The sequence below is a fragment of the Pempheris klunzingeri genome, chromosome 13 (genome assembly GCF_042242105.1).
Source record: "Pempheris klunzingeri isolate RE-2024b chromosome 13, fPemKlu1.hap1, whole genome shotgun sequence".
Classification (NCBI taxonomy): Eukaryota; Metazoa; Chordata; class Actinopteri; order Acropomatiformes; family Pempheridae; genus Pempheris; species Pempheris klunzingeri.
The window spans coordinates 5,126,140-5,149,708 of NC_092024.1; the positions used below are offsets into that span (position 1 = coordinate 5,126,140).

Genomic DNA, 23,569 nt, shown 5'->3' on the forward strand with positions numbered 1-23,569 from the left:
GGGACAGTCCATAAGCTTGAGGTCGAGAGTGGATGGAGGGAAAATGGACAGCCTGTCAGCAGCTTCTCATCTGTGAAATGTTCTCCTGTCCACGGAGACAGAAACAGAACTCTGATGATGATTTGACAAGTCTCACAACAATTTGAAACGTCAAAATACGACAGTATGACAACATCTCAGCAGTCGGACAGAGACGGAGGACAAAGAGCCGAATGAAGGGAACTGATTTGGATTCGACGGTGTCTATTCAGAGCATGTGATCATCTGTCTGCTCCAACATGAGCACGAGCACCGCTCGGCTCAAATGTCAAATGTCTCTTTTATTGGAGCATGCTGCCATGTTGCTATTGTAACAGTGTCCGCAGAGAACTCTCGTCTTACTATGAATGATGGGAGCTCAGAGAAGCAGCGGTGGTTTTTGGGGTATTTTCATTTTCAAACATAGTCCTAAACCTGGAATTCAGGGTCACTGCTAAAATCCATGGCCCAACTCCAAGTGAAACATCGCTTGGTTTCTTATGTTTTCAATGTATTTTGTTTGTTTGGGGGGGGGGGGGGGGGGGGGGGGGGTAGATCACTCTGGCTTACACAGTAGTTGGCAGTCATGCACCCTAATGCTGGTTTCCACCCTCCATAAACTGATGTGCTGTCAGACTTATCACTTGCACTTGTTCTGTTTTTATAGGTGTAATAGGTAAAGCATGTTGTCTCCAGGTGAAGTGAAAACTGACTTGGGGGGAAGTACATTTCTGACCTACTTGCCCACTTGGGCAAGTGACAAAATATTAACAATAAACCCTGGATAACTGACCCCCCAACACTGGTGTCATGGTAACACTGTGAATAAAAGGGAGTCAAAACTTGACTCAAAACCTCCCCGACCGTGAACCCTTTAATTAAAAACAAAAGATGGACAACTTCATTTCTTCTTTATTACAGTGGATCTGGCTTCACACAAACCAAATCAGGCTTCAACATCTACCAGTGAGTAACACATAGAAACCACCATAGAAAACTTAAAAAGGGACCTTCTTTGAAGAAGCAGAGGATGGAGGGAGGAGTGCAGACAGGTGGCTGCTTAGGAGCTGGCTTTCTGGTTTCGGTCAAGTCCGGGTGATGTCTGGGTGCCCCATCTACACCGGTCTGGGTTTGGGGACAACCCGTTTTCCAGTGCTGGGCGCCTTCCTCGGTTTCTGAGGCTTTTTAGGGCTTTTCTTCACTCCGTTCACTTCTGCAGGGGAATATTGATCATGCTTAAAAGACACTGCTTTCTTATACATCATTTTATTTGACACTGCTATTGTTTATGTCTCTGACGTCTGTCGGTCTGAACATACTTTATGGGGTGCTGTATCCCCATTGGTGCCAGACACCTTTGGTTTGTAACTACTACTGTTTGTAGGTCCTGCCAGGGCGTAATGGTTGGTCTGACAAGTGTCCAACAATCTTTTAGTTTGGGGCATTTTTATCTTGAATTGATGGTGTCAACTTTAAAGGCAGACATAAAATAAAGGAAAAGGAAGAGGGAAGAAATGGAACAAAGGCTCCCGCTTGAACCTAGGCCACTGTAATGTGACAGTGTGACATCGTTCTTAAGGCTGCTCTGGTCAACGCAGACGTATCGTACTGTTTGATCCTGTTGTGAAATCACACCTGAATCGACCAATCATGACAGATAACTCTGCTCAATGTACCTTAAACAACAATGGAGACAAATTAACTATGGCATGGGCTACATATTTTCATAATAACTCCTGTAGGGGAAAAGGACAGTAAATAAATTAAATGGATTTTGTAAATGGACAAAATGACCTGATCGATATGTGATCAGAGACAAAAAATACCTACCCTTTTTCTTTGTGACTCTCCTTTTCTTGATGGAACTTCCTTCAGTCTCGCTCTCTTCTGCTTCATCTGTTGCTTTCCGTCTCTTGGTGGTCTTCTGGAAGGAGAAAACGAGGAAAAGGCTCATCACCACCAGAGGGTGGGTGAACATACAGTATGGATGTATGTATGTGTGTATGTATGTAGAAGAATTTACTACCCAGCTGAGAGTCATGTTTGTCACACCTATTGTTCAGAACACACAAAGGCATCTGACAGAATGACAACATTTTGTTTTCAATCTCCATTTCTGAGACTTGGCAGGAAATGTCTTGATGGACATCAGTCTGAAAGTTATCCAAACTGCAAAAAAAAGGGACCCTCGTGCAACATACAACAGTCCTATTCAAATGTAAATGTCTTCAAATGCAGACTTTGTTGTTTCTAGCTTAAATAAAGAAGCAGAGGTTGTCAAAGCTCTCAAGGTCTTCATCATAATCCCACAGTGAGAGGGATGAAGAGATGAGGCCTTGACTTGGCAATGAGGCGACATGACATGTCAAAGCCCCCAGAGCAAATGTAATTATCACTGTGCCATCTCTCCAGCCAGCCAGCCAGACCTCTCAGACATGAATCCAGTAAAACGTCCCATTGTGTGTTTCGACCACAGAGCACCAAACAGAATCACTCTGGCCCTCATGTCTCCTGTGCATTTAAATGGTGGGGTCAACAAAGACGAAGGTTTCTTAGAATCAATGCTAGAGCTTTCCAGAAACTCTGGCTTTATTATCTCTGTCCTCTCTGCAGATACCAAGGTGACTGGGGGGGGGGAGCTGGGGAAAGAGGAAGAAAAGGTGGCCTCTGAGAGAGTTGTGCACTTAATGAAGGCAATCAACTCCATCCGTCCTCCTCCTTCCCAGGCCTCTATAATGAAGCTGCACTCTCAGCTTCATCCCCCCCCCCCCCCACCCCCCACCCCCCCCTTCCAGCCTTCCAATTTTTGCCTCCATTTTGACAATTGCTACCTCATGATCACCATGCGGTGCCCGCTGAGGTGAACAGATTAGCGCTATAATTACATACAATAACCAGCGCTGGGGCCCGGTAACCTTTTGGCTGGCAACACCATATCCCCGGTGGCATCTGCCATATGTACAGTCAGACAGAGAGCAGGAAAGAGATGAAGAGGCAAACAGGGAGGTAAAAAACGTAATGGAAATTTTCACTTGAATGTGTTGTACATCAAATCATTGTTAGAATAGATCAAAAACTGCAAAACGTTTTGTTAACTGTTGTCAAGTTACAGTCCAACAGGTCTCAGTGACAGCTTTAGTATTGTTCTTTCCCATGCCATGCCATGCATGCATACCATACATACATTACATGTATACCCTTTTGCAAGGTCATCATTTTATATCTGGTCACAAGGAGATGCATGGCTTTTGTAAATCTGTCTTTGTTTGTACCTCTGAAACATCAGTGACAGCCCAAGTACTATTCAATGTCCCCGTTTAGCCAAGTGCAGTCCAGATGAGCTCCATGTTTTAGCAAAAAATACTTTAGGAGTTGACCTGAGTGGACTTGGGGTATCCTAGTTATTAAAAATCAACTCTTACTGCTGATGGCCTTTATGATCATCATCAACTCCCATCAGAGTTGTTTATGATCTCAGTCTATGTACAAACCTCAAAGAAAGTGGCAATTATTGTTTCCATAGCTTGCATAATCTTATTAGAAAGACTGGAATTATGGGTAGTGCCAGAGCTGCATACATACATGAACTTGAAGGAATTCAGCTTGAACCTGAATTCCTTGATTTTTTTTTTTAACACTTGGGGGGAACGCAACAAGCTGTAAAAACAAAATATTACATATTAACCCCTTGTAACGTTGATACTGTAAACATGTAGGTGACAACTGCCCATTTACACACCTAACAGGCACCAAGTAACTTAATCATTCATTTAGAGTCATGTTTCTTACAAAAAAACCCCACCTGAGGTCCAAAGTCAGTCTCCTTTTAGCTTTGGTTTGGTCCCCCCCCCCCCCACCCCTGAAAAACTCTTCAACTGCTAAATGCTCCACTGTGTTCACCAGCTAGTCGCCAACTGTGTCTGTCTGATGTTTGCTGTGGAGCGGGTAGAGAACAGTAGGCTTCTCGGCTCTTTTTCACTGACAACACAAACAGCTGCCTGCTGCTTCTGGAAACGACTTTGAGAGTGGCGAGAGGGAACCAGAATAGTAAAGTTGGGCATTAGACAGCCAAACAAGTCACATGTAGCTCAGTAAAGCCAAGAGGAGCTGCAGGTTCAGCTGATAATGTACACATCGTCACCATAGACTGTATAAAAGAAGAGGATGTAGCCACTGTGATGTCCCCCATTGGTTTGTGACCTGCCGTTTTGAAGGCTTGGGTTCAGCTCTATGGCCGTCATCATCCCAAGATGGCATCACCATCTTGGCTTTTTGGAACCAGAAGTGTCTTTCGTACCATGAAGACCACTTCTGATTGATTAGCCACAGTCCTGCCCTAAACCATACCCTGCTTTAGCATCTATTCTCCTCTTAATGGGTCCATAATTTACTAAATGAACGTCCTGCTGTTTTGACGAAGACTGTAAACTAGCGCCTGAGACCATAAAGTCATTAGGAAAATGTTCACTGAGCTAATAAATCAAGTGAGATGTAGAGTCATTTTCCCGTAGTCTTCCATACAACCAGACGTCTTTATGCTACCAGCACAGTCGCCCTCTGTTGGCCATTTGAAAGAATCTCAGTCTAACACTCTTCCGCTTTGGCTTCACTTGATTACATGAAGCACTTGAACAAATTGATTAAAGCCTCCTTATAGGGCTCCAGACTGCAACCAATTCTATGGTTATATTCTATACAACCATTTCTTGTGAGAGTGTAAGTTAAAATTTCACGTGGTTGCATGAGCCGCTGGAATTTAACAATCTGCTCAGTTGTTACTGTGTTCCAAAGATGAAGCGCTCCGCAACGACTAAAGGCTCCACTTGATGATGGAGGTGCAGCAGGAGAGAACGGATGAGCCACTCAAGATGAAAAAAAACACCGCTTTCAACCACAGTGGCAAACGCTGGATTAGAAGCAGAACTAAATACACTCAAAGTAAAGATATGCAGCATTTTATTTAATTTCAGAATAACATAAATGATATTGTTGGATTAGAATTACTGATGCATTGATGTGCTTGGAACTTTGATGCTCCAACTCGCAAACTTCCCCTTGCGATAACACCTTATTGATATAATAATGAAAATTATTTATTGATTATATTTTGTATTATTAATGTGAATCTGTAAAAACTACAGATGTCAGATTAACGTAGTTGGAGTAAAAAGCACAATATTTACTCTGAGATGTGGTGGAGTGGAAGTATACAGTAAGAGTACGGTGTAAATGAACCCACTCACTGCTTTAACCACAGCCTCGACCTTCTTCTAGCATAAGGTGTAGAAACTGACCAGTTACCTGATAACTTTTGATTTCTTGTTACTGGACTATGAACCATATGACAAAAATGTCCTCACTAGATGCCTGTCTGATAGTGCTGTTGCCAAATTTAAGGAAGTGATTCCTTCAGTATTTAAGCCAGTGCCATGTCTTCATACAATAGAAGACCCTCATGCGAATCTTGGCCCCTCCCAAATTGATTATCTGGTCAATAGTGCTTCAGCTTCCCTGTGAATGACACTAGACTCCATCGCCCCTCTAAAAAAGAAGATAATTAAAGAAGAGACATGCTCCTTGGTTTAAGTCCCAGACTTGCGAACTTAAACAATATTAGCGAAAACTTAAAGGACATGGCGTGCCACCAAATTAGAAGAATCCCGCTTATTCCGGCAAGACAGTCTGAAAACCTATAGAAAGGCCCTCTGTAATGCCAAAGCTGCCTATTACTCCTCACTGATAGAAGAAAATAAAAACAGCCCTAGATTTCTGTTCAGCACGTTAGCCAGGCTGACAAAGAGCCAGAACTCCACTGATCCTTGTGATCCTTTAGAGCTCAGTAGCAACAACTTCCTGAGTTTCTTTAATGATAAAATTCTAACTATTGGAGACAAAATTCATCACCTCCAGCCCGCAACAGGGTCTGATTCAACCTCAAATTTAGGAACCATGGAAATAGCTGTTGGGCCTGATATGCATTTGGACTGCTTTTCTCCAATTGATCTTCCTGAATTGGCTTCAATGGTTTCCTCATCCAAACTGTCAGCTGGTCTCCTAGACCCCATTCCTACTGCGCTACTTAAGGAAGTCCTGCCCTTAATTAACACGTCCTTACTGGATGTGATCAATCAGTCTTTATTAACAGGCTACGTACCACAGTCCTTTAAAGTAGCAGTAATTAAACCTCTTCTGAAAAAGCCTACTCTTGATTCAGGTGTATTAGCCAACTATAGACCTTTATCCAACCTTCCCTTTCTCTCCAAGATCCTGGAGAAAGTAGCAGCCAACCAGCTGTGCAATTTTCTAAATTCTAATAGTCTATTTGAGGATTTTCAGTCAGGTTTTAGAGCAAACCACAGCACAGAGACAGCACTGGTGAAGGTTACAAACGACCTCCTAATGGCATCAGACAGAGGACTTCTCTCTGTACTGGTCTTGTTAGATCTGAGCGCTGCTTTTGATACCATTGACCATCACATCCTAATAAAGAGACTGGAACACTTTATTGGCATAAAAGGAACCACATTAAGCTGGTTTATCGGATCGATTTCAGTTTGGACATGTTAACAATGAGTCCTCCTAAAGTTAGACATGGAGTTCCACAAGGTTCGGTGTTTGGACCGATATTATTTACCTTATATATGCTTCCTCTGGGTAATATCAGGAAACACATTAATTTCCACTGTTGTGCAGATGATACCCAATTATACTTGTCAATAAAGCCAGATGAATCCAATCAGTTGCCTAAACTCCAAGTCTGCCTTAAGGACATAAAGTCCTGGATGAGCAGCAATTTTCTGCTGCTAAACTCAGACAAAACTGAAGGAACTGAGGAATCTGGGAACTTTGATCAGGATTTGTCCTTTAACTCCCACATAAAACAGATTTCCAGAACTGCCTTTTTCCATCTATGTAATATTGTTAAAATCAGGCCCATCCTGTCTATGAATGATGCAGAAAAATTAGTCCACACATTTGTCACTTCCAGTTTGGACTACTGCAACTCCTTATTGCTGCCCCAATAAGTCCTTAAAGACTCTCCAGCTGGTCCAGGTCCAAGAACTAAGAGAAGAGACCATATTTCTCCTGTACTGGCTTCTCTTCATTGGCTTCCAGTAAAATCTAGAAAAGAGTTTAAAATCCTCCTCCTCACCTACAAGGTTCTTATGGGTCAGGCTCCATCATATCTTAAAGAACTCATAGTACCGTACTACCCCACTAGAGCACTGTGCTCCCAGACTGCAGGCCTACTGGTGGTTCCTAAAGTCCTCTAAAGTAGTCATGGAGCCAGAGCTTTCAGCTATAAGGCTCCTCTCCTGTGGAATCTCCTTCCAGTTTGGGTTCGGGGGGGGCAGACACCCTCTCTACATTTAAGAGTAGACTAAAAATTAAGACAACTATTCATCAGCATGCAAACTCACTGATTAATACCACACTGTACCAATAAACAAGTGTGACAAAATCATGAGCTGGTGTGACCAAATGAGAGGGTTTGTAGTTTTTGTTTGTTCCAGTGTGTGTGTGTGTGTGTGTGTGTGTGTGTGTGTGTGTGTGTGTGTGTGTGTGTGTGTGTGTGTGTGTGTGTGTGTGTGTGTGTGTGCGTGTGCATGTGCGCGCTGACCTTGGCAGGAGGGGATAGTACTCCATTGACAGCACTGAAGTCCAGCTTGCCGTCATCTTTAGCTTGGATGGCCTTCAGTCCAGCCTGCAGGATGGAGCGTAACTTCTCGTATGCAGGTTTGTCGTGGTATCCCAGAGACTTAACCTCCTCCATTAACCTCTGGATCTCATCTGCAACACAACAGCGTGACACCATGACATACCACATGCCTCTATGCCTGTGCCACAATAATGTGATGTAGATGAATAGAAATGAAAAGAAAATATTTCAATGTTAAAGTTTCTGTCACTTGAGTCTCAGACAAACAGATCACATTTAAAAGAATGAGACAAAAAATACAAAAATAACCATAAGATACCATTTATCAGGAGTGAGTGAGTGAGTGGCTTTGGGCTCTGGGTGCTTTAATCTTTTCTGAATAATGCTCATGGTCTGGTTTAACCCTGTTGCCTGGTGAGCTGTCAGCTAGATGGAAATGACAAAGACACACATCCACCTGGATGCTTCATGTATTTCTGTACTACTGAGTCATGAAGCAGCTGGAGGAATTGGAGGGTCAAGGGTAATAATAGTACTTGCAATACTATTATGTATTGTAATAATTAGCCATCAAAAATCTATACTCAGCTGTTACAACACCGCCACCTGTGTGTGTGTGTGTGTGTGTGTGTGTGTGTGTGTGTGTGTGTGTGTGTGTGTGTGTGTGTGTGTGTGTGTGTGTGTGTGTGTGTGTGTGTGTGTGTGTGTGTGTGTGTGTGTGTGTGTGTGTTACCTGGCTTGTCTTGAAGGGAGAAACACTTGGTCATAAACTCAGAGATGTTTTCTTGACTCCTATAATTGAGAAACAAGTAGCACATTTGAAACTTGTCAGTTTAATAATACACCTCGACTCTACTTCAGAGGAAACTGCAAACTTGCTTTCTCTGACAGTTAAGTGGATGTAGCCGGCAACCTGAAGCATCCACTGACAGAACTCCGAGAGAGTCAGTAGTCAGGTGCAGGCGTGCTAGTCCCACCTGATTTTGGAGTCTCTGACGTAGAGGGGGTCCTGCAGCTTGTCCTCCCAGGGTAGGCGTCCACACAGCCACTGAATCATGCAGTAGTATAGGGTCTCCAGGTCGCTACGCCTGCACGCAGCTGGAGGCAAACAACCACATCAGCAGCTTCTTTTACTTCCTGGTATTAACAGCAATACAGTTATCCAGCTGTGAACACAACGTAACTTATATAACATCGCTCAAGCCTACAACAAATCCATTTGAGGACATGTTCCACATGTTGTAAAATACACGTATGTGCTTAGAGTGAGATGAAAAGATTAATATCACCTTCATGTCTGTTTGATAAGTATGAAGCTGAGGTCAGGACATGGCTTGCCTAGCTAAGACTGGAAGCAGGGGTAAACAGGTTTAGCTAGGTAGTTCACAAATGCATGTATCAACAGATTATAGCTTGTGAATTTGATCCATGCACAACCTTTCATCCTGATTTTAATCCAATTAAAGAGTATTACTGATCATCTCATCTCAGTCTCCCCAAAAAGATGAGGAATTATAACCAAAGATGCTTGGCAAAAGTATCCCAAATTAAATAATAGCAGAGGTAATGTTTAGGCACAAATCCCACCTGTCAGTCTATTCTATTTGTGTTGCACGGTTAGCTTGACCGCCAGAAAAACAATAAAATCGCTGTCTTTTAAAAATGGTTCCCCACACCACAAAATGGTACCTACATGTGCCTTTGTGGGCGTCGATGCTGGTGAACTCGATTGTACCGTCGTGGCACCTCTTGGGGTCTTCTTTGTACTCTTTTAGGACACCGCCTGGTGCGTACCTATATGCCAGCCCATAGTCTACTAGGTAAACCTACAATTCACAAACACACCCATTCAGACATGCACAAAGACACACACACACAGAACAAGAACAAGAACTGATTTGGAAATGTAGTTGTAATTCCACTGACATACGGCTTTGATAAAGAAAGAGTCAGTAATAAAAGCAAACCTACACCCCAGTAACTCCAGGGGAAAACATCAAAAGAGCATTGCTACTGAAAAACAACACAACCTCACCTAATATTAAAATCCCGAGGGGCCGATTTTTAAATTGTCATTTATAACTAGCTCTTTCATAACACCACCAATGATACATTATTAATCTTCAAATTAAATATTTGCCCCTGCCTTGTTTGCTGGAAAAAAAGCTCTTGGCTGCTGACATCTAATCTTCTCGTTTCACACTCACACACACGCTAAATGCTTAATTGAATCTAATGAAGCAGCACAAGGGTGTTATGATCAAAAAGTACAATCATCTCCCTGCTTTCAAGGAGCAGTGCTGGTGTCAGAGCAGCATCTTACTTTCCCAACATCAGGAAATTCAGCGCTGGTTGTTGAGGCACATTTCCTTTTCTGTTCCCCAAAATAAACCTGTGATGCTGTAGCTTCTACTGACCTGGTTGGGATCAGTGTGGCTCAGCATGAGGTTGGATGCCTTAATGTCAGCATGCACATACTCATGATCATGGATGTATTCCAGAATGTCCAGCTAAACAAGGACAAAACAGTGTCAGTGCAGGAGAAAATCCACACTGAACGCATTGTAAGCAGAGTGCAACTGCCAGATCTCGCCTGAGGGGGGCACGGTGGTCAGATCTCAGCCAGGTGTGAATTATGTCTACAGTTTGGTCACGTTCCCTACATGGTGAAAGGCCACCCAATTCTGCGTCTTCCTGCGCCCACACGGCAGCATCACCGCAGGGGTTTGTGAACGGGCTGAAGTAGCTCTAATAATTTCTTCAGGCAGTTACATTTCTATTCAGAGCTAAAATTCATCCAAATAATATTAGCATAAACAGGTTTCAAAAGGATCTCTTAATTTTCTAAAGCATAGCTACCAAGATGCATACTGAAAGGGAGACTCTACATTGTCAACTGCCAGTCTCCATTGGTTTGTCTAACAGAGAGCTCCGTTTCTTACTGCTGATACATATGCTGCTATATTGCGATACCCTAATATCGGTCTGTATATCGTCTAGCCCATTTACAGTGCCTTGCAAAAGTATTCATACCCCTTGAACTTCACAATTTGTCACGTCACAAGCACAAACTTAAATGTATTTTATTGGGATTTCATGTGACACAAAGTAGCGCATAATTGTGAAATGGAAGGAAAATGATACGTGGTGTTCAAGATTTTTCACAAATAAAAATGTGAAAAGTGTGGCGTGCATATGTGTTCAGCCCCCTTAACCTCTGATACCCCTAAATAAAATCCAGTGCAGCCACCTGCCTAATTAGTAAATAGAGTCCACCTGTGTGTACTTCAATCTCAGTATAAATCCAGCTGATCTGTGAAGGCCCCAGAGGTTTGTTAGAGAACATTAGTGAACAAACAGCATCATGCTGCAAAAGACTTGACACTGGGGCGGAGGTTCCCCTTCCAGCAGGACAACGACCCTAAACATACAGCCAGAGCTACATTGGAATGGTTTAGGTCAAAGCATATTCAGGTGTTAGAATGGCCCAGTCAAAGTCCAGACCTAAATCCTTTTGAGAATCTGTGGCAAGACTTGAAAATTGCTGTTCACAGACGCTCTCCATCCAATCTGACTGAACTGGAGCTTTTTGGCAAAGAAGAATGGGCAAAACTTGCAGTCTCTAGATGTGCAAAGCTGGTAGAGACATACCCCAAAAGACTTGCTGCTGTAATTGCAGTGAAAGGTGGTTCGGCAAAGTATTGACTCATGGGGGCTGAACACGTGTGCACACCACACATTTCACATTTTTATTTGTAAAACACCACAAATCATTTTCCTTCCACTTCACAATTATGCGCTACTTTGTGTTGCTCTATCACATGAAATCCCAATAAAATACATTTAACTTTGTGCTTGTAACGTGACAAATTATGGAAAATTCAAGGGGTATGAATACTTTTGCGAGGCACTGTATCTGTCAGGCTGCAGTCCTAATGCTAGCTCCTCTGGCTCTAGTTCGACTAGTTAGAAAGGCTACTGAAAAAGTAGCCTAAAAGGATACCCCCAGCTGTCTGACCTTCACCCCCCCCACCCCCATAAGAATTGAGACCATTTGATCATGACATAACCAACCAGTCGAAGACCGAGCTGCAGGACCAGTTTTCTGGGGAACCTCCTTCCACATTCTTCAAACTTCTTCTGCAGGTCTGTGCCAAGCCTATCAATAACCATGAACCTATACCTGGAAGATACAAAGATTACTTCTTTTGTGACTCTGAAGTGTCACACAAGCTCAGCATTGTTGGTATAACTGTGTTGTCATCTCCAAAACAAGCAGTAGACCCATGCTCATGCTACAGAAAAAAAATATTCACTTGAAAATTTCTAACATTTGGCAATGTCTGCACCATAGGCTGTATAAAAACATGGATGTAGTCTCAGTGACCCACAGGTTTCTGAAAAGCCCAAAGTGAAGCTCAGCAGGCGGCTCGAGCTGCTGTGCAGCCTGTGTGCTGCTCTCCATGGTGAGCCAACTGGCTCTGTGTGGTTGCTAGATGTGGAATGTGGGTTTTATTTGTTGGTAATCTGTGAAATGTTCTCAATTTTGTGGACAGTGCTGTAAAAAAACAAAAAGTAGACTGAATGACAGACAGAAACTGAAGCATTTTACAACATCGCAGTCAGACAGACTCCATGACTCCGCTGCAGACTGTAGAGGAGATGGAGGTTGGGTTAAAGTGCCAGGCTAGGCAACGTTACAGTCTGAGCTAATGACACAGCAGCAGGCTATAGCCCCTCGGCTAACACCAACAGCGCTGTGAAATCAAAACGTATTCATTCTAATGTGATCTAACTGTAGACTTAGCAGCTCAAAGTTAGCCCCGTTAAAGCGCCAGTGGAACTGTGCCAGAAGACGAACAGATTACAGACAGACAAAGGAGGAGGGGAGCTGCCTGCCCTGCAGCTCCACACTTCCTGCTTGTCTGCTCACAGCGCAGAGGAGAGAGAGAGAGACCCGGCGCTGTGGGCAGGAGAGCCGCTGACCAGCATGCATGGGAATCATTTACAGTAACGTTATTCTTCTCACCTTTCCCTCACTGTCTGGCTCTCGAGAAGTCGCTAGGTGAAGCCTATCAGACCGCTGGCCACCAGCCACCAAGCCTCCGTCACAGCATCCATCTGCCACTTAGAGCGGCCACACACTTCATTATGCACACATTTAAGCCTTAACTAAATTTAAAAAAAATCACTGCCTGTACAGTTATCATGAACGGAAAACTTTGCTCAACAGACCAAAACCATTTTTTGTGCCAGGCTGTAAACATATTCTTTGCTGCTGTAAAGTTGGCCTTTTTAACACAGGCACCAATGTGGATTGGCTCACTGTTGGAGCCAAATGCACACAATCAGCTGGTGTTTAACATCTGGGCTAACGCACACATTTTTGGCAGAGCTCTTTCCATTATGTGTGTGCCTGATTAGGCAGCAACCAGGGTTTTTTTCTTTATTAGTTTCTCTGTAAATTCAAGATCACAATCAAGTCCATGTCCATGATCGTGGATTTGAACTCCACCGACACCTGACGCTTAACATTTATCTGTACATGAGAATATGTACTTTTCCTCTGTTTTTATGCTGCAAGCATTATGTACTTGTTTGATTGCTTAAATGAATCCTAGTCAGTGTTTCCCCTAGGTTTAGGCAGGTCTAGGCAGGAGAGCTACTCCGGCTGCTACTCGCAGGAGAGTGAGTGTTGCCATCTTCACCACCCTGGTTTCAAAAACACAGATATTTTTGTCTGCTTTTCAGGTGGTTGACGCGACATATTTTCCGACGCTCTGTCCGCTGGTGGGAGTGTGCTCACCTGTGTGTGTGTGTGCAAACTCCTCTGATACAGAGAACAAAGAATTGTAAACGTGCAACCATGTAGAGATAGAAATGACGTGCCGTCGTGTAAATAAGATAAATAACAAGGGTATTTAGTTTGTTTAATAAAAGAACAAGGTATAGAGCTGTTCTGTAGGAAAGGTGACCTTAAATGACTTCTGTTGGGATCTGGCGCTATATAGAAAATAAAATGAACTTGACCTTCAAGGGGGGGCGGGGCACCCCCCTAATGTAATGGTAGGGGAAACACTGCTAGTATTTAAACAGTAGCATGGTGTAAGTCTTGTTTACCTGAGAGGAATAAAACTTGACCTTACCGTTTCCCTCCTCTCTCATGCAGACCTGAGCCCCAGTACCTGGGAACCCCCAGATTTTTCAGCTTGTGAGATTTCATCCAGCTCTGAACTGCAGCACAAGAGAAAAAAACAGACATGTCTATTTTTTCAGGCCAAAATGTCCTCAGGCTACGTGTCTACGTATCTATGAGATGTGTACTATGTTAATCAAAGGCAGGCAGATTGCTACAGCTTCCTGTAAACACACTGCTAACTGGTGCTGGTGTAAGTGGGTGATGGCTATGATGCTCAAAGTAATAAGAGTATAATTCCGTGAGGGGTGGGGGGGGCAGCATGGCTGCAAGCTAATCTGCTGCTGGGACAAATATTTACCAACAACGTGAGATTCCAGCATGAATAAAATATGAGCCTCTGGTTCCTTAGTAATATAACAGTTAATTGTCAGGGGAGATTGACATTTGGATTGTTATTATATAAAATGCAAAGCTGTGGCCTGGGGGCCAATAGCGCTGCCACCAAAAGCTTCCCTTCCTCTGCAGGGCCCCTCCATGTCTCAGCTACAAGAGATTGTCTTTTTTAATTAAGAAAGTTGGCTTTCTTTTATTTGTTTGCCCTGGTGGTGAGAGACTACATTGTGTTGTGATCACAAGGCTAACTTTGGCTTTGTGACATACTTCTAGGTGTTTGTGTTTTAATAAAGAATGGTAAGGTGGCTTACTGAGATCAGGCTTAGCAGCTCTCATGTAGAACTTGAGCTCAGAGAACAGGGGTCCATTGTCACTGGGCTCCTATGGACAAAATAACAAGTACAGTTAATGGGCGCTTAAACCACAAATAGCACTGCACAGTTCAAAAGGTCCAGTGGGACTGATACGTCCATGAGTTTGAAGGTTTTTTGAAGGACATTACAGTTTAGTTTTCTCTGGAAACATCAGTGGCTCAACGATCAGGAGGTAAACTGTAATCTACCAGGAGTGTGCAGCCCCTTTACAATGCATTTATTCAACTGACACTTTCATGCAAAGCAACTTACAATACGTGCATTCAATCATGTGGATACAAAGCGAAACCTGCAAGAATCCCACAAGTACATCAATCCCATCAAAAAGGATGAAGGCATTAGACCAAGGGGCAGTCTGCAGACTTTGTGCTGTCCTGTCGTCAGTGGGAAGCTCTTTGTGGATCCAAGACAGCAAACAGTGGTGGGTTGCTGGCGGCCGCTGTAATGAGGGAGTAGCAAGCCGTTTGGCAGTAGCTGGGCAAAGTGATGGGCGGGGGCTTATGGTTTGACCGGGTCCTGAATATAGGATGGGCCTGAGCCATTTGCAGCACAGTAGGCAAGTACCAGTGACTTGAATCTGATTGGAGCCACCACTGGTAGCCAGAGCAGGGTGTGGAGGAGCAGTGTAATATGGGAAAACTATGCAAATCGTAGGAGGCTCCACAGAATTGTGAGCAGGTCAGAGGACAATGTTCTTGATTTAAAAACTCTTCTCTTCCCCCTGTTGTTGTGGCATCCTTTCACAGAGCAAACTGTGCTGCCAATATAATATGTGATGCTGCTCATGTGGGGATTCTTGAATCCTTAATGTTGAATTCCTGAATCGTTGGGTCTCTCTCTAATTAAAGAGTTTGGTCTAGACCTGCTCTTTATGGAAAGCGTCTTGAGATAACGCTGTTGTGAATTGGCGCTATAGAAATAAAGATTGATTGATAATGTTTAACTTTTGACAAAGCTGGCTATGCCAGCAAAGTAATAGAACTTCTGCTCTAAAACAGAATTAAAATTTGTGAAGTGCACTAGTTCAGGCCAAGAATGAGGTGAAATTAAGTAACTTGTCAGGAATCTGTGTTTCCAATTTAAACTAAACTAACCAAAGAAAAGAAACTGAACTGTCTGGCTATTGCATGTAGGACTAAAAATAAGGAGAGAGCACACTGTGTGAGTGGGTGAACAGCCAGACAGCTTTGCTTCAGTTTCTGCTTTTGACAGCGATTTACCTCGGGATGTCCTAATCAAACTTCAGGTCCTGCAGGCTCATGGATACTTCTGCATATATAATATTTCTGCATAAAACTTCTTTCACATGATTTGGACATTTTAGTCAGCAGATATGATTAATTCACCACCTTAAAACACCTCTTCTGACTTGTTTGCTCTGTTGAGAGTTCACCGTCAGATTCCACTCTGATGAGTTTTGATTACAGCGGATGAACCTGCCAAACTGCTTTAACTAAGTCCAACGCTCCTGACTCCTCAGACTGGTCTTAGCTCATTCCACTCAAACGGCGCACTTGATCTTACCGATTTTACCGTGTCTAGCAGGTAGTATATTGCTATACAGGGAGGTGCGCGTACGAAGCACATGAAGGCACAAGCACGTCAGCAAGGAGGTTGTTGAGTCTTACCACTTTGATGACGTAGGGAGCATCCACAGTCACGGGTTTTGCAGAATTCTCATCAGCTGGAGAACAAGACAAGACATTATTTCACCACAGTAGTTTTCCTTTTCTATTACACTACTGCTGCTACACTTGACAGGCTGCTGGAAATGTCCAACTCTGCAGATGACATCTGGCACAGAATTAAGCTGCATTCAAATACACGAAATAGAGAAGCATTACACATGTTGGTGCCTTAGTTTAATCAGAGAAAAACTAAGTCTGAAGACAAATCTTCTACAGATGTCTTTTAGATCAGGTCATCAGCCTCCCACTTTATTCTTACCCAGATATAGGAGACCAAAGCCCCCCTGGCCGACAGGAGCCCCCAGCTTCCAGGCCCTCTTCCCGGTGTCTGTCAGGACCTCTCCGGGTGGGAAGTCCTCCGCCAGCTTCCTTTTAGCTGGAGCTCTGCCTTTCCCTGCCGCTTTGGCTTTAGGAGGCATCTGAAACGCAGTGAGAGCTAAGCTGTACTCTGTGACCACACCAACGGCTCCTCACATCACCCGGCTCATAAATGACCGAAGGGAGGTTTCACCTACGTAGCTGTCATCTTCTTTTATCTCCTGGCCAAGTTAGCTAATGCCAACCACATCCTCAGTTCGGCCGCTAGCCGCTTGAAAACATAGCTTTAGCACACACTAATTTAGCCGACGTTTGTGTGAGTGGTGGTGGGGGGGGACACTTTGAAACACAAGGCGTTTCCGGACAGAGTAGGTCGACAAACGGGCCTGGTAACGGGACGTTTTCTATTACCGTTAAATGTTGGTTAGCCGTTAGCTGTCATGCTAACCGCGCTGACTCGTTAGCATCGACATCTCACGTTAGCTCCTAACGTACGTGAGGACGTTTAATAAGAAAAGCTCCTGAACAGTAAAAACAGCCGCTTCCACTTTTTTTTTTTTTTGTATTAAAGTATGAGATACACACCTTGGCTTCGCTCTTCACTGCTAACTGTAGGTTAAGCTGTAGGACCAAACTTCGCGCAAAACTACCGACCAGGAAGTGGCGTCACGACACTTTGTTGCGCCATTGGTCCATTTGGCAGCGTAAATGACGACAGAGACGTACGTCCGTGAAGTGTCCATTGAGTGGGGGGGGGCTTTTTCTCCTCATAATTACACGCGGTGGTTACATAACTATATACTGAGGTTAAAATGGGATTTGTTTGTGTGTGTGTGTGTGTGTGTGTGTGTGTGTGTGTGTGTGTGATGAGTCTGAGATGAAGCATCCTGAAAGTTTGCACAGAGTCCTCTTCAACAAGTTTATGCACAGGCTTTATTATTATTTAGGTTTATTCAGGGGGTATTTTGGTGCAGCTGTGGGGCTCAGAGGTAGCGGGGGGGTCGTTCAACAATGGGAAGATAGGTTGTTCAATCTACTCCTCCAAGTCTGCAGGCCGAGGTGTCCTTGGGCACTGAACCTGAAGCATCGTGTGGTGTGTGAAAGCATTGTCTCCTTAGATTCCTCCGTCATGAATGATGTGTGAATGATTGTAGTGTAAAAGCACTCTGAGTGGTTGGAATGACTAGAAAGGCAGTATAGAGCATTTACCATTACCACTTTATGTATCAATGGATTTATTCCAGTATGCGCTTGGGCGGTTTGAAGCGGTTAGGATGAGAGTCAGCACCTCTGAGTCTGAGGCCACTCTGAGTCATGGTTCTCTGCCGGAAAACGGTGGATTGGCCCCTCCAGGTTGGGAGAGAGTTGCTGCCCCAAGCGAAGAAATCCAAGTATCTCTTGTTCACGAATCAGGAATAAAATGGAGCATCAGCCTTAGAGGCAGAGGAGCTCGGACATCCAGGAGGGTCTCGGATTAGAGCATCGAAAGGAGCCAGTTGAGACCCCGGGGCAGACCCAGAACTCGCTGGAGGGATCATCTGGCCCGCCCCCAGGAGGAGCTGAAAGGTGTCGCTTGGGAGCAGTAAGTCTGAGTGCCCTGCTTGACCTGTTGCCACCGCAACCGACCCCGGATAGGTGGAAGACAATGGATGGATGAGTGGATTTATTCTTTTAGCCATTTTCACCTACTGCCCTGCGGCCTGTTCACTCACTGAGAGAACCCCGGCCTCTTTCTCTACTTGCCAGTTTTGGTTCAAACAATCGTCAAAACTTCAAAAAAGCATTTGTGTTCGTATCCTACGGTTTGCTGCGCTAATATTTGTTAAAAGTGACATAGCTGCTTATGCTTGGGCAATTATTCATGTTAAGTTCATGTTAAGTTGCACATTTTGTAAATATATTCATATGTTAGCAATAGCAGTTTATATAGCAATAGTAGTTTATATTTATATTTTATTTTTTATCCTCTTCTTTTTTTACTCTTTGGCATTCAGTGTGGATGGCAAAGTAAGATTTTCATTGTACAGGGAAACCCGTTTCTGCACTGTACACATGATAATAAACGCTTTGAATCTTGAATCGTGAATCTATTAACATGACACCCAAACACATTAGGGTTTGGGTTAACACACTGGATTTACACACAAAGGGGGCAAGCATGAGCTGTGGGCCCCCGTTTTCCCTCTGTACACTATTCAGTAATTAGTTTGTGGCAATGAAGGGCACCTCATTCCATTCATTTCATATTCCTGTCCATACTTGTACATTTATGTCCAGAGTGTAAATATTTATTTATCATTACAACATATATTTATTTACTATTGCTCATTTTCTACTGTTGTTTTCTATATTCTTTCTTTTTTTCTATTACTTGTTGCTGCTGTAACATGTTGAATTTCTTCCTATGGGGGATCAATAAAGAAAAGTCTAAGTCTAGGTAGCTCTCCTGGTACAGTCATTTAAGCTATGTCCTAACTGCAACAGCCTGGGTTCAAATCCGACCCGTGGCCCCTTGCTGCAGGTCATACCCCCTTTACTTACTCTAATAAAGCATGAACATGCTAAAAAAAAATAGTTTGTGGCAGCATAATTAAGCACCAGTGTATTTTGTAAAATGCAGAAAATTATGACAACACTGAGATAATAAAGGCCTTTAAACTAGATTTTAACTCAGGGCTGCTTTACAGGATGTGGCCTCAACATTAGGTTATCATTCAATAATACAGCGTGTGATGTGCTTTAGTGGTGCAAACAGTATTACAAATAAGTTAGCAGTTAATCATACAATTCATTCAACAACTATTTGCTATATAAAGCTGTAGTGGAGTAAGTCACACTCCCTCTGTGTGTGATGGAATCCGAGCTTCAACATTTGTCTTCTAGGAAGATTTAGGCCTGTAAATCCTACTGTCTCATGGCCACAGAGGGACCAAGTCAAGACCAGCATCATTACAGGGAAAAGTTCATATGAACTGAATACAAACGTGCAGTCACAGTGAGACCCATCTGTGGTCACAGTAAAACCTTTCAGTACAGGATAGCAAGTTACCTGAATGAGTTTGTATTTTGTTAATGCCTTATGAACATGCAAATGTGTCTAACATTGGGGCCCGGGTCCATGTGAGTATTTCAGAGTCCACTAGTGTTTTTTTTTTTTTGGTAGATTTAGCATTGCTTACATCTTTACTGTTTACTTGTTCTTCATGCTTGAAGAGTTTCTCAAAATGTGATTATTGCCTCAGGTCCTTTTATTAGTGTGTCAACAGCTGATAAAAAAAAAGGGGAATACATTTGGGAACACTCAGGATGCGGTGACCTCAGCACTATTTTATATTTTATTACATTCATCAGGCATCAGGTTACATCTTGTATTTTCTATTTTTTTCAAATAACTTTTCAACCAACTGGTTGGATTGTCAGTTTAAAGGAAGGGGAGCATAGAGTTCAAATGTTGACTGACAGCCAATCGCATTTTCAACAATTTGTCGTCTCTGTTAAGGGTCATGGGGTACTGGTCGCCAGTCAGTCACAGGGCTGACACAATCACTCCTGCTGACAGCTATGGGCAGTTTAGAAAAAAAAAAAACAGGTAAAGTGGTCTTACCACATCCAGAGCTGTTGAAACCAGGCCTGAAGGTGCCTCTCAACAGCTGCAGTACTGCTTTAAGTCAACAAACAGCTTGAACATCAGGACCTAGAGCTGTGCTTGGATACATCAAATACTGCACCGTCACTGTGGACGAGTGCATCCAGGTTGGAACCCCGAGATAACAATGCCGCTTCTTCACCCGCTTTGAGGTGGAGTCACTGGAGGCAGCCACATCACACCCACCAGCCCACAGCATCCTCACGGTGGAGGAGCACAAGGTGAGGCGCACGGGTAGGGCTGTGAGGAAAGCTGTGGGCCCCGATGGCGTCTCGGGACAGGTGCTGAGGGACAGCACCAGTGGCTGTCTCAGGCTGTTGTCCCCCCCCACCCAGTTGACAGTTGAACCGCTTTTACTGTCAAAAACCAAAAACCCCAAAACATGATTATTCAGGATGGAAGGAGAAATTAATCAAAATGGATGATCACTGCATAGACCGGTCGTATTATTGACCGAATGCATGTTTTTGACCGGCAGTGGACCCTCCAGACCGCTGCAGACTGATGTGGACTGATAAAATAAAGAGGGGAAAACAAGGATAAACTCTGGTGGCTAAATGTTGAGTAATGTAGCGGTTATAGTTTAAAAATGAGAAATAACAGCACAGCTTCTGTGCTCCCAGGTCCTACAGACGTCCGACTGACAGGGAAAAAGACGTGATGCAGACACGGAAAGATAATCCTGTAGAAATACATTAGTGTGAAATTAGTGTCCATGAACATAAATGTATAGGTTAACATTTTGTGACTATTTCACGAACTTCCCTGAGAATGGGTTGTGTATTTCCTCAAATGATGGCCAGGGCTTTTATTTACCTCAACTGCAGAGAGTACCAGGCCTTTATCTGAAGCAGGCTCGTATTGGAGGCAGGTGTATATCTGTCAAACACCAGACTACCCCCCAGGAGACTTTCTTTATGTGACTAACGTCATTCATTTAACCCAAACCATCATCTTCTCCTAAACCTAACCACGTACCACAAACAAAGCTGTGACCATTTCAGCATGTTAACCACCTGTTCATTGTTGTCTTCCTCTCCATCATTATGTCTCATGTCAGCCAAATGTCTGCCTCTAACTTGCTATCTTCCCCGGAGCCTTTCTGTGCTTTCTCATCTCTCAGGTTCCTGTGGATCCTGGTCCTGGTCCTGCTGATGTGGTTCTCTGCTTCATGAATCACTGCTGCGGATCGTCGGCCACTTGTCATGTTTTTCAATAATATCATACTGCTAATCTTTTAGTCACACTCCTATTGTTAGTGCTATAGTCACTGTTAGTACGTTTGTGTTGTCTCTCTCTCTCTCTCTCTGTCCAACCTCCACCCAGCACAGACCCCTACAGAAGCCGCCCACATTGAACCTGGGTCTGTTCGAGGTTTCTTCCCGTTAAAGGGGAGTTCTTCCTGTCACTGTTTCCTAATATAATATCTGATGCTGCTCATGTGGGGATTCTTGAATCCTTAATGTTGAATTCCTGAATCTTTGGGTCTCTCTCTAATTAAAGAGTTTGGTCTAGACCTGCTCTTTATGGAAAGAGTCTTGAGATAACGCTGTTGTGAATTGGCGCTATATAAATAAAGATTGATTGATTGATTGATATTGCTACCATGATGAATATGGTCCAGCACGCTTGGGGCAGTCAGGGGACGGAGCATTTCATACACACACTCTGGGGGGGGGGTCAGTAATTTGACAGCCTGGGGATGAGAACCATTTGCAAGGGACGCTGGAAATGGTTGCAGAAGGGCACCCTTGTGTGACCTTTAATGGGGGGTACGGTATTTGACAAACGGGGATGAGAACGCTTTGGATACTAACCTCCACTGACTGAAATCACACAATAACACTGTGAGTAATTCAGAGCAACCTGGAGTTGAAAATAAATATATGAATGACTTTATTGACGGTCCAATGTTCAGCTCATTTGCATCTAGAATAGCTTTACTTATTTTAGTGTTCAAAAAACATTCCTTTTCTCACACTGGACGTGCCCGCTGCAGACCTTCCACACTTTCTCAGAAACGGCCCATTTTAGCTGCTGTCTCTTTAAGGTAAAAGCCCAGTTTGTGAAACTGTGTAAATCTAAACACGTAACGGCACAGACCAGTGATACTCACCATGGCAACCTGCCTGGAACAGACTTTAACCTGGAAGTTATCATGTCAGTGTAAGTGAGGGGATTACAGATCTCACACACTCACAAAACAAGATGTCACACCTCAAACTTCTGTTTCTGCTACGTAGCACTCGTGCCACGCTGGGCCCTGAATGTTGCTGTAAATGCTGAATTTGAAAAGGTCTTTAAATGTGCAGCGCCTTACCTATTTTTAATGTGTCATTTGACACACGTGTTGGGTTTCACTTGCAACCAGGTGCACAGCTCATGAATAAGATATTGTTTCTTTAGTGTCATCTTTCCAAGGGATCACAGAGAGGAGAGAGCTGCACCGTAGAGGAGGCTACAACTGATGGTGTGTCGGCTCCTGCACACTTTGGTGTTTCTGCTCCCTCTTTCAACTAGGATCATTGCGGTTGCCGAGGCTCCCGGAGGCGGTAGACATGAAGTGAACTGACCCTTTGCTTTCCGGTTCCAAGTGAAAGATCCATGGTGGAGTCGCAGCGATGACCCGCTGTAGTGACAAAGGTGAGCAGTGCGACGACGGAGCAGAAAAGCCCAACAAGAACCAGAGGAAGAGAAATAAAGGAGAAAAGCATGTGTCTTTCCCCCCTGACGAACAGATCGTATCTGGCTTTGCTGAGCACAGGAAGACTGACAGAGAGGGTAAGCAGCTGTTTAACCACGTTAAGTTCAGTACGAATCTGATTTAATGTGCTGATGATGTCAAGATCTTTGGTCCTCTGTATTTAAAGTTGCCCCCTAATTGATAATGTTTGTGTTTTTATATATAAAGGATAATGCACAGCGAGCTGATCATTACTGGACGGCCACTCGTTGTACACTATCCGGCTTATAACCTGGCTCCGCCCTAAATAAATCAACAATTTGACTGAATAAATTATTTGATTGGTTCAAAAAGGATCGTCTTGCTTTCGCTGTCAGAACTGCCTCCGTAGCAGGGGTCCAATCGTACAGCTGGACGGTGGCTTTAAATTTTAGCATTGAAAACACTGAAACAAACCCTGCACTGACAAAAGGACACAGCGGCACTGAAACACTCGCATTGGAGACAGACGACAGAAAGAAGAAGAAGAAACAAGTTCACACACACGTAAACATACACGTAGGCATTAAAAATGTTCTTCAGACAGTTTGTGCATTCGGATGTGCTTCTAGTGTCATCTTCAATCTTCTGATGTCACTCCGTCTTCAGTG

The 23,569-nt window shown here is 43.6% G+C and overlaps 2 protein-coding genes across 2 annotated transcripts in view; one reads left to right on the top strand and one right to left on the bottom strand.

Annotated features, from left to right (window-relative positions):
- Positions 1–912: 912 nt before the first annotated feature.
- On the bottom strand, positions 913–17,245 carry vrk1 (VRK serine/threonine kinase 1). The gene is given in 14 exon segments (XM_070842350.1): positions 913–1,168; positions 1,170–1,231; positions 1,849–1,942; positions 7,640–7,809; positions 8,412–8,470; positions 8,656–8,776; positions 9,372–9,504; positions 10,096–10,188; positions 11,753–11,861; positions 13,825–13,912; positions 14,522–14,591; positions 16,213–16,268; positions 16,532–16,691; positions 17,176–17,245. Coding segments are annotated over 13 exon segments (1,305 nt in total). The 5' UTR covers positions 17,176–17,245; the 3' UTR covers positions 913–1,078.
- Positions 17,246–22,857: 5,612 nt separating this feature from the next.
- Positions 22,858–23,569, top strand: part of LOC139211915 (protein phosphatase 1 regulatory subunit 37) — a 58,559-nt gene continuing 57,847 nt past the window's right edge. Inside the window, exon 1 of the mRNA XM_070842337.1 lies at positions 22,858–23,017. Coding sequence (XP_070698438.1) covers positions 22,858–23,017 — 160 coding nt within the window. The remainder of the gene's footprint in view (positions 23,018–23,569) is intronic.